Consider the following 12,851-nt stretch of genomic DNA (forward strand, 5'->3'; position numbering starts at 1 on the left):
TGGACTAATCTGTCTTTCTTGGATGAGGGAAGGAGGAATGGGGTGGCTGGTGAAGGAGGGAGGGGTTTCAAAGTGGGAGGGGCTTGAGCATGGTTTTATGTTAAGGAGGGGGATCTGGTGGAAAGCAAGGGGAAAAGGATAAGGGCACCATGTCCTGGAGCAGCTGGAAAATTTAGGACCCCGAGGGAGCCCGTCTTCATGTCGTGTGGGGTGTGGGAGACCCGTGTAACTCTGTGAAAGGGCTTGGCTGGCTTCCCACTGTCTGGGTCTTCAGGAGGGCTGGCCAGGGACACCTGCCATGGCTGGTGTCCTCCCCTCTCCCCCTCCCCGCCCCCCGCCTGCTGAGCTGCCCACTTTGTGCTGCCAGGGGTGGTCCCCGATTTCATAAACAATCCCAGATACCTGCATACCAACTTCCTTCATTTCTTTAGGCCTTTGTTCAAAGATCACCTTGTTATAATGGAGCTTTCTCCAACAACCCCAATTATGTCAGCTTTATTTTTCTCCATACACATATTTCCGCCTGACATGTTATTAAGCTGCTGTCGTCTCTCTCCCTCCACTAGAATGCAGGCTCCTTGAGGGTAGGGGCTTTGTTTCATGCATTGCATGCAGAATCTCCAGAACCTAAACTGTGCCAGGATTTTGGTACGCTGCCAGTGTGCTGAATGAACAAGAGAGTAAGCTGACCTTACGGTACAGAGTCCTAGTGGTGCAGTGGTTAAGAGCTTGGCTGCTAACCGAAAGGTTGGCAGTTTGAATCCACCAGCCACTCCTTGGAAACCCTGTGGGGAGTTCTACTCTGTCCTGTAGGGTCACTATGAGTTGGTATCAACTCGACGGCAATGGGTGTGGTTTTTGGTTCTGGTACAGGGGAAGAAAGTGGCTGGGGAGGGTTGGTGATTCTGTCCTGGAGTGTACCTGTGTGATCTTAATTCTTTGTATCAGAAAATGTGTGTTTTTATTTTGCAGAACAGGATTTGATTCATAGAAGAAAGGATTTTCCCATAGTCCAAGAGCAGGTCATAGGTGAAGGGGCTTAGAATGACTTTTTAGGTGTATATCTATTATAATAATGGCAATAGTGAGGACAGTGTCAGCTCTGACTCAGTGCCAGGTGCTCTCCTAAGCTTTTTGACTCCTCAAAAGAACAGCAACAGACTCTAATTATCCCATGTTAGTCCTGTGTAACTAACTGAGCGTTGGAGGCCTCGGCAAGTTAACCTGCCCAGGTCAGAAGGTGGTCGGCATCAGAACTCGGAGTTGGATGCATGTCCATCTGACTCCCAGTCCATGGTGCTAACCACTGCTCTCTCCTACCTCTTTTCCCATAGGCATTTGCATTAAGTGTGGGCTTGGTATCTACGGAGCAAGGCAGGCGTGCCAGGCGATGGGGAGCCTGTATCACACGGACTGCTTCATCTGCGACTCTTGTGGTAGGTAACTTCTCCCTCTGCCCACTTGCATCTTGGACAGAGACCTAAGCCCCAGGTACATGGACCATCTAGCTCTGGCCCAGGCTGGGAGGTGGAGACTGGTTGCAGTCTTCCCATGCAGATGAGTTGGGGACTTTCCCCTATGGACCTGGCCTGCTTTGGAGACCTAGAGCCCCTGGGGAGATCTGTTGCCCTGGGGAGGGAGGCATGGAGCCAGCGAGGAGCTTTTCGTTGGCTGTTGGCCATAGGGAACAGCTGGCCCCTGCCCTCAGCTTTGGAGCCTCTTCCGGGCGGGATACCAGTGTCTCCTTGATGCTTGGGAGGAAAGATCTGGAGCCAGGGAGGGGCCTCCAACCCTCCTGGACTTGGGACTAATCTTCCTTTTTCCTGTAATTCTTTTTCCATTTATTTTTTCTTCTAATTTTATGCACACTATGAATTATAATTTATAAGTGATATAAATTATAAATGTCATTTAATTTGGACAGAATTATAAAAAGAAAAAAGCAATTATAATCTAACCACCCCAATAAATCTGCGCTCTTGATTTTCCTTGGTTTTTCTCTTAGACCTTGCCCCTAAGCAGGCATCTTTTATTAATTTACACTAAACATTTTAATATTTTATTTTATAAATGCAGCTTTAACTCAAATAGCCCCGAAAAGCTTATTGTAAAAGAGACTTATCTTTCCACTTCTAATTCCATTCCCCAGAGGCAGTCACTTATTACATTTTTAGCAGTTTCTTCTAGTGTTGTTGTTGTTGGTTGCCACTGAGTTGATTTTGATTCACGGTGACCCCATGTGTGCAGAGTAGAATGGCTCTGTAGGGTTTTCTAGGATGTGACCTTTCGGAAGCAGATCACCAGGCCTGTCTTCTGAGGCGCCTCTGGGTGAATTCAAACCACCCACTTTTCTGCTAGTAGCTGAGCGCTTAACCATTTGGGCCATCCAGGTACACCAATTTCTTTTCTTAGAGGAAGGCATACACTGATGTTTCTTCAATGAATCAATTTTAGACATAATCTACTTACCTTTGCTGCTCCTTCCCCCCTTTCATCTTCCCAGTGTTGTCATATCACTAGTTTTGGTTAAGTCAATAAACCAAGTATACTTGACTGTGACTACGTGAATATTATTCGCTGAGGAGCCAAGACTCATACTGTAATTACATCCCGTTGTTTCTAGTCTTACTTTTCCTGGAGTTAATCCCCCCATCTTTATTTACCCTTTGTATTGTCTTACTTTATTGTATCTTTAGTTGTTTTTTTTTTTCTTTTTTTTCCCCAAGTGCTCCATTATATCAGGCATTCTCCTGAGTTCCCACCGGGAGCCCCTGGCCCCTCCCCACTCTGAGCCAGTTGTCCCCTAAACTCCACTGGAGCACTCATTGTTCACCTTCCTCTGTATACACTCTGACTTGGAGCCACAAGTACCTAGAAGCCCTCAGTGGCAGGTAATAGAGAGGAGGCTTAAATGCAAAGAATATTTCTTTGCTCAGTCAACTGGGAGCCCAGAGATTGGGTTTGCTTCAGGATGAGATTGATCTCATGGCTCAGGCCCTGTGATTCCCTTCATCAGGTTTTCCTTGGATTTGGCTTTATCCTTAGGGCAACTCCTCTCATGAAATGTCCAAGGTAGCTTGAGACTTCACTGGCACACCACTGGTCTGGAGAAATATGGGGCATCTCTTCTGGTCACTGTCTTGGAGTAAGAAAACTTTTTCAGAAAGTACCCAGAAAACTTCTCCATGTATCTCACTGGCCCAAATTATCTCATACATCCTTTCCTGAACCAATATCTGTGGCTGAGGAAAGTGCCGTGATTTGATTGACTGACTTGCCTGAGTCCCTGAACCAATATTGTGGTGAGGAAGGAGAAATTATACTAATCGAGTCTACCCCTGGATATGGGGTAAAGTCAGGTTTCCCTGAAGCATACCAGGCTATGTGAGGTAAGCTTGGATACTGAACAAAATTGGGAGAAGAAGGGAGGAATCAATGCTGTGAAGAACCAAAAGTGTCTCCATCATGGATTTCATCATTTTATTGTAGTTATATAAGAAAGGACACATTGGAGGTAAATTTTCTGAATTCTAGTATGTCTAAAATGCATTTATTCTATTCTCACACTTAATTTATTATTTGGGAATAGAAATCCAAGTTGGAAATAATGTTCATGTAGAAATTTGAAGTCATAGTTTTATCTTCCAGCAGCTAGTGTTGCTGTTAAATTCTGATGCCATTCTGATTCTCATTTTTGTGTGTGATCTGTTTTTTCTCTTTGGTAACTCTCAGGAAGAGGACTGTCATGTTCACAAATCCTGGATACTGTTTCCGTTATAGCTTCTGGGAGTTTCTGTGTATTGCACAGTTCCAGAGGCACCATTTACATAGATACAATGAGAATGGCAGCCCTGAAGTTATGCAAGGAAGCAGCCTAGCTTAGGATATTCTGTTTATATTTGGTGTAGGCTTTTTGTCATTGGTTGTGCTGGATGCTCACAGAGCCTTTTCAAACTGGACACTTGCCCCTAGTTCTGGAAGTTTTTCTTGTGCTATTTATTTGATTTCCTCCCTTCTTTTTTTCTCTGGAACTGAATTCAACAGAGTATAATCAAGATAATACGTCATGACCAAGTTGAATTTATCTAAAGAATAGTAGGGGTAGATTAACTTTAGAAAACTTAATAACATAATTCATTGCGTTAATAGATTAAAGGAAAAAAATCTAATCATCTCAATAGATGCAGAAAAAATAATAAAATTTAACATTTATTCATAATGAAAATTCTTAGCACACTAGGAAAAGAAGGGAACTTTCTAAGCCTAATAAAGTTTGGTTACCAAAAATCTGTTCTAACATCACACTGTATTGTGAAATATGAGAAAAAATTACTGTAAAATGAGGAAAAGGCAATAATGCCTACAATCCTGTCTTCTATTGAACATTATCCTAGAGGTCCTAGTCAGTACAACTAACAGAAGAAAATGTACCATGTTCACGGATAGGTAGATTGAATAATGTAGATAACGTCAGTTCTTCTCAAATTTGATCTATGAATTAATTGCAATTTCAATTATGTAGATTTTCATGAATTTGACAAGCTAATTCTAAAGCTTTTAATGGGTGAGCAAGGGGCCAAGAATAGTGAAGGTGCTCTAGAAGAAGAAGAGCAAGTTGGGGAACTTCCACTACCAGGTATCAATACCTATTGTAGAGTTACATTAATTAATTTCATGTGGTATTGGTGCAAAAACAGACAAATAGAGTAGTAAAACAGAATGGAGAGTCCAGAAACAGACCCATGTATACTTGGAAACTTGGTAGGTAGTAGAGGTGGTATTGCAGATGGTTCTGGGAAAATTGGCTATCCATATTTAAAAAATGAAATTAGTTCCAAGTGGATTAAAGATTTGAAGTGTAAGGCAAAACGTGGAATTTTTAGAAATAAATTTAGAAGCATATCTACAAGAAAGAATTTTTTTTTCACAAAAGTTTTCAAGCATTAAAGAAAGGATTAACAAAATTCGAATACATTGAAAAAAAAAAAAAACTCATTTAAAGGCAGTATAGAGAAAGTAGTAAAACAAACCATAACAGCATTTGTTGAACTGCTAAGCAGTTTACCAGAGTAGATGAACCAGTTTATAACTGCACTGGCAATGTATGAGAGTTCTAGTTTTTCCTGATTCCCACCAACACCTAGCATTGTCAATCTTTTTCATTTTAGCCATTTTTTTTGATGGGGTGGAGCACTATCTTAATGTGGTTTTAATTTGATTTCCCTGATGAGTGGTTACACCTTCTCGTCTGCTTACTGACCGTTTGAATACCTTTGTAAAGTGCCTGTTGAATTATTTTGCCCGTATTTAAATTAGTTCGTTTGACTTTTTCTTACTGATTTATAGGAGCTCTTTATATAGCCTGGATGAAAGTCCTTGGTTTGATATATGTATTGTGAATACCTTTTCCCAACCTGTGTCTTGCTTCGTCGCTTTCTTAATGGTGTCTTTTAATGAAAGGAAGTTCTAATGAAGTCCAGTTTATCATCTTTTTTTGTTGTTGTTGTTTACAGTTATTGCTCTTTATGTCCTGTCCAAGAATTTTTGCATTTTTATAATCTCTCGCTTTTTTCTCATGTTTTGGATGTCTGTTATATGCATGTTAAATGTACCCATTCTGTATTCTGTGTCTAATTATGCCAAGATCTGACGTCTTTTGAAGTCCGACTTCTGTTCGTTATTGTTCATGTTCACTCTTGGTCATGGTACCTTGTTTCCTCACGTGTTTCATAATTTTTGATTGTGGAAGTCTGTCTTTGGGCATTTATTGAGGTCTGTGTTGAGGGTGCATTTCCCCAGGGAATGTTTTTAAGGTTTTTATAAAAAATAGTTTTAAACTTCAGTGGGGCAAATGTATTTTTTCTTTTTTTATTGTGGACTTTTATTCATGCCAAGTATTGCAATATTGTCGTTATTCTTTCTGATGCACACATTGTCTCAAATTTGGCCAGATGAAGTTCCCTTCAAGTTTTCTCCAGTGCCCTGTCTTAGAGAAATGCCAGGCTTACACTTTGCTAGAAATAAAAGCAAAAGAATTTTATTGAAGGATGAACAATAAAGGCATTTCATGAAATAGAGAAACACGTGGTACTCAAACCGGAGGTTTCAGTGTGTGTTCCATCTTTCAGGGAGAGCAAACCCACTGACATAGAGTTGATTCCGACTCATACTGACCCTATAGGACAGAGTAGAACTGCTCCATAGGGTTTCCATGGAGTGGCTGGTGGATTCAAACTGTCAATCTTTTGGGTAGCAGCCAAGCTATTAACCACTGTGCCACCAGGTCAGTGAGGTATTTATCAGGCAGACCAACAAAGGCAAATGATTTTACATCAAGGACGGGTATAGGGAAAGGAAGGAAAATTTACAATAGATTGTCAAACTACAAACTTTCCTAACATTAGTTTCTAGCCTGACATTAATTTCTTATTTCCTGATACAAATAGACTAAACAATATTTCTAGAGCAAGCCGTATAACATTCTTTTTTTTCTTTTTTAAATTTTTTATTGTACTTTAGATGACGGTTTAGAGAACATACTAGTTTCTTATTAAACAGTCAATATACACATTGTTCTATGACATTGGTTAACAACCCGTCCACATGTCAACACTCTCCCTTCTCAACCTTGGGTTCTCTATTACCAGCTTTTCTGTTCCCTCCTGCTTCCTAGTCCCTGCCCTGGGCTGGTGTGCCCCTTTAGTCTCATTTTGTTTTATGGGCCTGTCCAATCTTTGGCTGAAGGGTGAACCTCAGGAGTTACTTTATTACTGACCTGAAAGTGTGTCCAGGGATTTTTCACCAGGGTTTCTCCAGTCTCTGTCAGGCCAGCAAGTCTGGTCTTTCTTTTTGAGTTATGTGTAACATTCCTGATGTGGGGGTTTAGTGATTGATTGTAGGCCAGGTGAACATTAGTCAAAGTCCTTGAAATATAAAAGTTGACCATTTGGTTAGGAAGGAGATTAGATCAACTCCAACTTGAAGTCTTTTGAAATGTAAGCATTGCTCATCTGGCTAGGAGGGAGTGAATTAGACTCTAGGCATTCACTCAATGAATTGTCTGAGAGCAGTTGAGATAGCAAGATTATTTGCATAAGCTAAGGCCCGGATCTCTACACTCTTTGTGTCACAAACTGTCAAAACTTTTACAAGAGGCCAAATCGTCTTTGTAGAAGGACAGAGGCAGACTTCAAACCTAGTCACATCTTAATCCAAAATGGAATTTCAGTTTAGGTCTGGGATTAACCATTTTAATCTTGCCAAGCAGCCCCAGTTTTAAGGTTTGCTTATTTTCCACCTTTTGATCAAGCTGCCACTAGGGGACACAGATCACTTAAGGTATTATCTACGTTGGAGTTGCCTGTCTTCTGCAAGGTCTTGGAGTCTCTGGGATGACTGCTCTGTATGAGCCTTTAAGTTCTCAGATGCTACATTCTAGTAGCTGGGCACCATCCGATTTCACCTGCCATTGTTTCAGATCTTGTCTTCAGGGTGTATTAGTCTCTGGTTGGAGTAAGTGTTGCAAACAAAGCCATATTAGGGGAACACCTTGGCAATTTTAAAAGGGTTTGATCCTAGAACTAAACTTCCTTTTCATCAGCAAAATCAGTATTTTCTTCCAAATATATAATTCATCACGTGGCTATATGCCTTGAGGGTTGGCTGTGGCAATGGGAAACAGTGCATTATACATTTAACAAGCCCTATTATGACAATTACAATGATTAGAAAAAGGAGACAGGCTAGCAGAAAGGATTGTCCCAGACTCGATGCTTTGGGGTAACCAGATAAAAATATCAAAGAAGGAAGGAATGATCATGGCAGCAACGGTGTGTAACAGGAGGCCTTTTGGCATATTTTAGAGGTGGCTTGTTCTCCTCCAGAAGTATTTATCCATAAGCAGCAACAAGTATTGGTGACAGCACAAACCTCTCCTTGCTGAGCTAAAGGAAACTCTAAGGCAATTCTGTCATCCAGCACACCTTTTACCAAGGATTCTAAAGATTTTTGTTGAGCTGTCATTCCCTCAGCAACACTATCAGAAATTTGGGCCATAGTGACAGATAGATTGTGAATAGGCAGTTCTAACTGCCCAATCCCAAACCATATAGTAGTGCATAAGAAGGATCATCCCCCTCCTGGGTAATTAGCTATGAAAAAAAGGTTGTGTGAAATGACGGGTTCTCTCTTCTGTATGAGTATTAATTTTTATGTCATCGTTTTATAGTAAGCTGTCATTGTATGAATGGATGCTCATGGGAATGCCTGAGGTCCCTTAAGGTACATTAATCTGTCACGTTCCAACCATTTAAACATTGCAAAGCCCAAGTATAAGGTGAGTTGTTGGACTTATTTCTTAAATAAGCGATCCTCCACATAAAAAGACATATCCAGATGGGATGCATAGCATTCCTGCCCTGGTTTGAATATAGGAAATGGAATGCATTGATTTGACTCTCTAAAGCCAGTCTGCAGTTAGTCAGTCATCACAAATGGATAATTCTTCGAATTCTAGGGAATTCTGGAGTTGAGCACAAACTGGAGATTTAGATTATTTCTAAAACAGTTATCTGCTATTAAGTTATACTATTGAGCATCGTTAATGAAAAGGTCACAATGTGCAGAAGAAGTAATACATTCTGATTAGGCACAGGTAAGAATAAAGCAGGGAGCTGCTGGATAAGAGAATAATTCTGGGGGTAGGCATAATTTGACACAGATAGCTTATTTAAATGTTTTTTCAAAATTAGTAGTAAAGGAAGGCCTGAACTTATATCTAAAATTGGCACAGCTTTAGATCAGTATGATCCTATGTGGACCGTGGGACAGAGTGACATACTCAACATGCTGTTAAATTGCTGGTGCTGGCAAATGATTGAGCTAATTAGATAAAGGCATTGTCTTTCTAGGCATCAGTGATGGTTATAACAGAAAGGAAAATTGCTATAAACTTCATAATGGAGAAAAGGTTAACTAAAGTAATATATTAAAGCAAACAAAAATTAATGAGTAAAAAGCACACCCTTTTTCTAGCAATTCACTGAGAGATGAACCCAAGTAGGTAAAATAAAACTGATTCAAAAGGTATAAGCATTAAACAAGTGTTACAATTTCATTTACTGGTATAAGGAATAAAAAAGATTTAACTCGTGGGTTAAAATTAAAGCCATCCAATAATTACTAAAGCTGCTAAGAAATAGTTCCACAAGTGAGCGAAAATAGTTAAGGGTATTAAAATACCAACAGTTAAGAACCAGAGTTCATAGATTTCAGCAACTTGCATGTAATCTTGCTCTGCGATTTTGAAGTCAGTGGCTTGGCTTTGAAGCTGCATGCTTCTGGTCATTGGGGCACTGCTTCAGTCTGAGTTTCAAATCTCTGACTGGCTGGCAAGTCCAAATAGGTGCTTTAGCTTTCTTTAACTGTGATAAATGAATCCAACAGTTAATTGCTTCTAGTGTAGCTGCACATGGGTTAGTTAAAAGGACAAGATAAGTCTCCTTCCAGTGGGGTTCCAAAGAACATTTTAGTTGGTGCCTTTTCCAATAAACATAATCTTATGGCGTAATATTAACTAGGGGAGGAGAACCAGGTTTCTGCTTCTCCAATGCCACTTTAATTTGTGAAATATATTTCTTAGAGTATTGAATTAAAGATTGACAATATTTTAATAATTCAGGCTGTACTAAATTAGGGTTGGTAGAGGCAATGTAGACAAGGATCATGGGCCTTCCAGTGACTATTTCATAAGGAGTATGTTTATAAGATCTGAAAGGAGTGCTTCTAAAATTTAAAGGGAAGACTTTAGTCCAAGACAAACCTAAGGACTCAGAAAGCTTAGCAGTTGAGTTTTTATTATACCATTAGTTCTTCCTACAAGCCCAGAGGACTGTGGGTGATAAGGACAGTTAACCTCTGTTATATGGGGAAAACTTGGCATTGTTCTTGAATAATTTGTCCAGTGAAATGAGCTCTCCAACCACTGCAAAGAATTTTTGGTGCTCCCCAAGTAGGTATTATGTTTTCCAGGAGCTTCTTTGCTACAAAAGAAGTAGCGGCCCATGTGCAGGGAAAAGCTTCTACCCAATGTGAAAATTTACAAATCATTACTAACACATATTTATAGCCATTCAAAGGTGGAAGCTGAATAAAAGCTAACTGCCATTTGAGCATAGGCCTAGAAGGCAAAGGGTATTGTCCAGGGGAAGTCTTAAGTTTCCCAGGATTATAATGGGGACAGATAGAGCAGCGGGTGGCCACATGCACAGCTGCCTCAGAAAATTTTCCCCACCTGTATTTCTTTAAAACTTCAATCATTTTATCTCTCCCCAGATGAGTATTCTTATGTGGAGTCCTCAGATGTGTAAAAGTTTAGGAAGAATAATTTTGGCATTAAGTCCTAACAATAGCTTAGTGTCAGGGTCTTGATAACAGCCTGACTTTTTCCATGTTTCAGTTTCATTAGATCAAGCCAATTGCTGATGTTTTTTAAAAGGTTCTCTTGGTGGGTGCAAATGTACTAGTTGTTTCATGAAAATAGTTCTCTTTAGGTTCTTCCAAAGGCCCCTCTACACACTTTTTTGCTAAAACCGGGGCAACAATAACTCAGGAAGCAGCTTGTTTAGAGCTGCATCAGCAAGATTATTTCCCCAATTTGGGGCACTTCCTTTGGCTGCTGTGCTTGTATTTTAATTACAGTGATTTCAGAAGGGAGCAACTAGGCATCAAATAGATCTGCTACTAAAGCCTCACTTTTAGTAACGTAACCAGAAGAGGTTAAAAAAATCTCTTTGTTTCCATACTAGTGCAAGATCATGATTAACTCCAAATGCATATTTGCACTCTGTAAAAATAGTTAAGACTTTCCTTTGGCAAGTTTACATGCTCTGGGAAGAGCAGTAAGTTCAGCTTGTTGAGTTTAGGTGGCCTTAGGGAGAGGCTGGCTTTCAAGGGCTTCAGTAGAAGTTGTAACACTGTGACCAGCCTGATACTGAGAGGCTGGCTTTCAAGGGCTTCAGTAGAAATTGTAACACTGTGACCAGCCTGATACTGAGAGCTAGGAGTTGGTTTCAAATAAGAGCCGTCTACAAATAACGTAATAGCAGGGCTTGTCAAAGGAGTTTTTTTAAATCGCTATGAGGAGTCAGAAGCTCCTTGGTTAAGTCTAAACTAAACAGTCATGGGAAGGACAGTCATCTTTATCAGCTGTAGGAAGAAGGGTATTTGTTGCTGTTGCCGTTGCATCAATTCTAACTCATAGCGATCCTATAGGACAGAGTAGAACTGCCCTATAGGATTTCCAAGGAATGGTTGGTAGATTCGAACTGCCTGCCTTTTGGTTAGCAGCCGCATCTCTTAACCACTGTGCCATCATGGTTCCAGGGAGAAGGGTAGCTGGGTTTCAAGTAGCTACCATATGTAATTTAATGTTAGAGGCTACCAGGAGAAGGACCTCATAAGAAGTGAGTCTGCTGGTAGCCAGATATTGGGTTAAAGCAGAATTAAGCAATGCAGATACAGCGTGGGGTACATACATATTTAAAAGGTTCCTCAAAACTAAATCTGCAGTTTTTTCCATTTTTGCTATAGTGGCCACCATCCTAAGGCAAGGGGGGTAGGGTCTGGCCATAGAGTCCAGCTGCAGGCTATAGCAATCCACAGGCCTATTCTGTCCCCCGTGTTTCTGTGTAAGAATGTGCATTACTGGAAACTTCATGTACAAGAAGTGCAGAGTCCCAACGATAGGGAATTTCAAAGTGGGCATGTTAATCAGAGCTTGTTTTAGTTATCACTTCATAATCTTTCAGGGTAATACAGAATGGATCAGGTTCAGAGGTTTTTGAGTATTTATATAAAGGCTGTGCCATGAGAGAAAAGTTAGGAATCCAGCCTTAGCTATAACCATAAAAGTCCTAGAAAGCCTCTTAATTATTTGTTTTAGGCAAAGGAAAAGCTGCAATAGCTTCTTTTGGGATCAATAGAAACGCCTTCTGCAGAGATTAAATGACCTAAGTATTTGACAGAAGGCTGACCTAATTGCAGTTTCTTTCTTGAAAACTTTATATCCACCAAGGGCTAAATGTTTTAGCAAGGCTCTGCTGACCTCCAGGCAAGCCTGCTGAGAGGTGGAACACATAAGCAAATCATCTACATATTGTAACAAGGTAGATTTATTTGGAAATTGCAGAGGTTGCAAATCTGCATGCAAATTTTGAGAAAAATAACTGGGAGCCTCTGTGAAAGCCTGAGGCATAACATTCCAAGTAAATTGTTGATTTTCCCAAGTAACAATGAACAGATATTGACTTTTGGGTTCGACAGGAATGCTGAAAAAATACACTACAAAGGTCTATAACTGTAAAGAATACTGCATCATGGGGAACGTTGGAAAGTAATAGATGGGGATTAGGGACAATGGGGTACCTAGGACTAACAATGCAGTTTATTTCATGTAAGTCCTGAACAAACTGCCAATCTGAACCATGAGGTTTTTAACTGGAGGGTTAGGAGTGTTACAAGGACTGGTGTAGGAACGATTACACCTTTAGAAAGAAAATGCTGTATTATAGGAGTTATTCCTTCCTTTGCTTCTCATTTGAGTGGGTACTGGGGAATCTTGGGCAAGGGCTTAGAGGTGTCCACTTGAATTTTAATAGGTTCAGTGGACAGAACTCTGCCAACACCTGTAGAACTCATGGCCCACAAAGTTTTGGGGACCTGAGAAACAACTTCAGGGGGAAAAATGTCTTTTGGAACAGAATTTTGAAGAGGCATAGTAAGGCCTTGTATGTGGCAGATAGCCTCTTTCTTTTGAATGTCATCTATAAATTCTTAGTGTCAGGTAAGATTAG

General features: G+C 40.3%; 1 protein-coding gene across 3 annotated transcripts in view; it reads left to right on the forward strand.

Moving 5' to 3' along the window:
* WTIP (WT1 interacting protein) overlaps nt 1–12,851 on the forward strand; it is a 33,657-nt gene that overhangs the window by 5,208 nt on the left and 15,598 nt on the right. For all 3 annotated transcript variants that reach the window (XR_007514566.1, XM_049863713.1, XM_049863715.1), the window contains one exon: nt 1,335–1,436. Coding sequence is in view for 2 of the 3 variants with exons in the window: in XM_049863713.1 (XP_049719670.1) it covers nt 1,335–1,436 (102 nt within the window). In the remaining variant the exon portion in view is untranslated. The remainder of the gene's footprint in view (nt 1–1,334; nt 1,437–12,851) is intronic.

The sequence above is a fragment of the Elephas maximus genome, chromosome 21 (genome assembly GCF_024166365.1).
Source record: "Elephas maximus indicus isolate mEleMax1 chromosome 21, mEleMax1 primary haplotype, whole genome shotgun sequence".
In the NCBI taxonomy this organism is placed as follows: Eukaryota; Metazoa; Chordata; class Mammalia; order Proboscidea; family Elephantidae; genus Elephas; species Elephas maximus.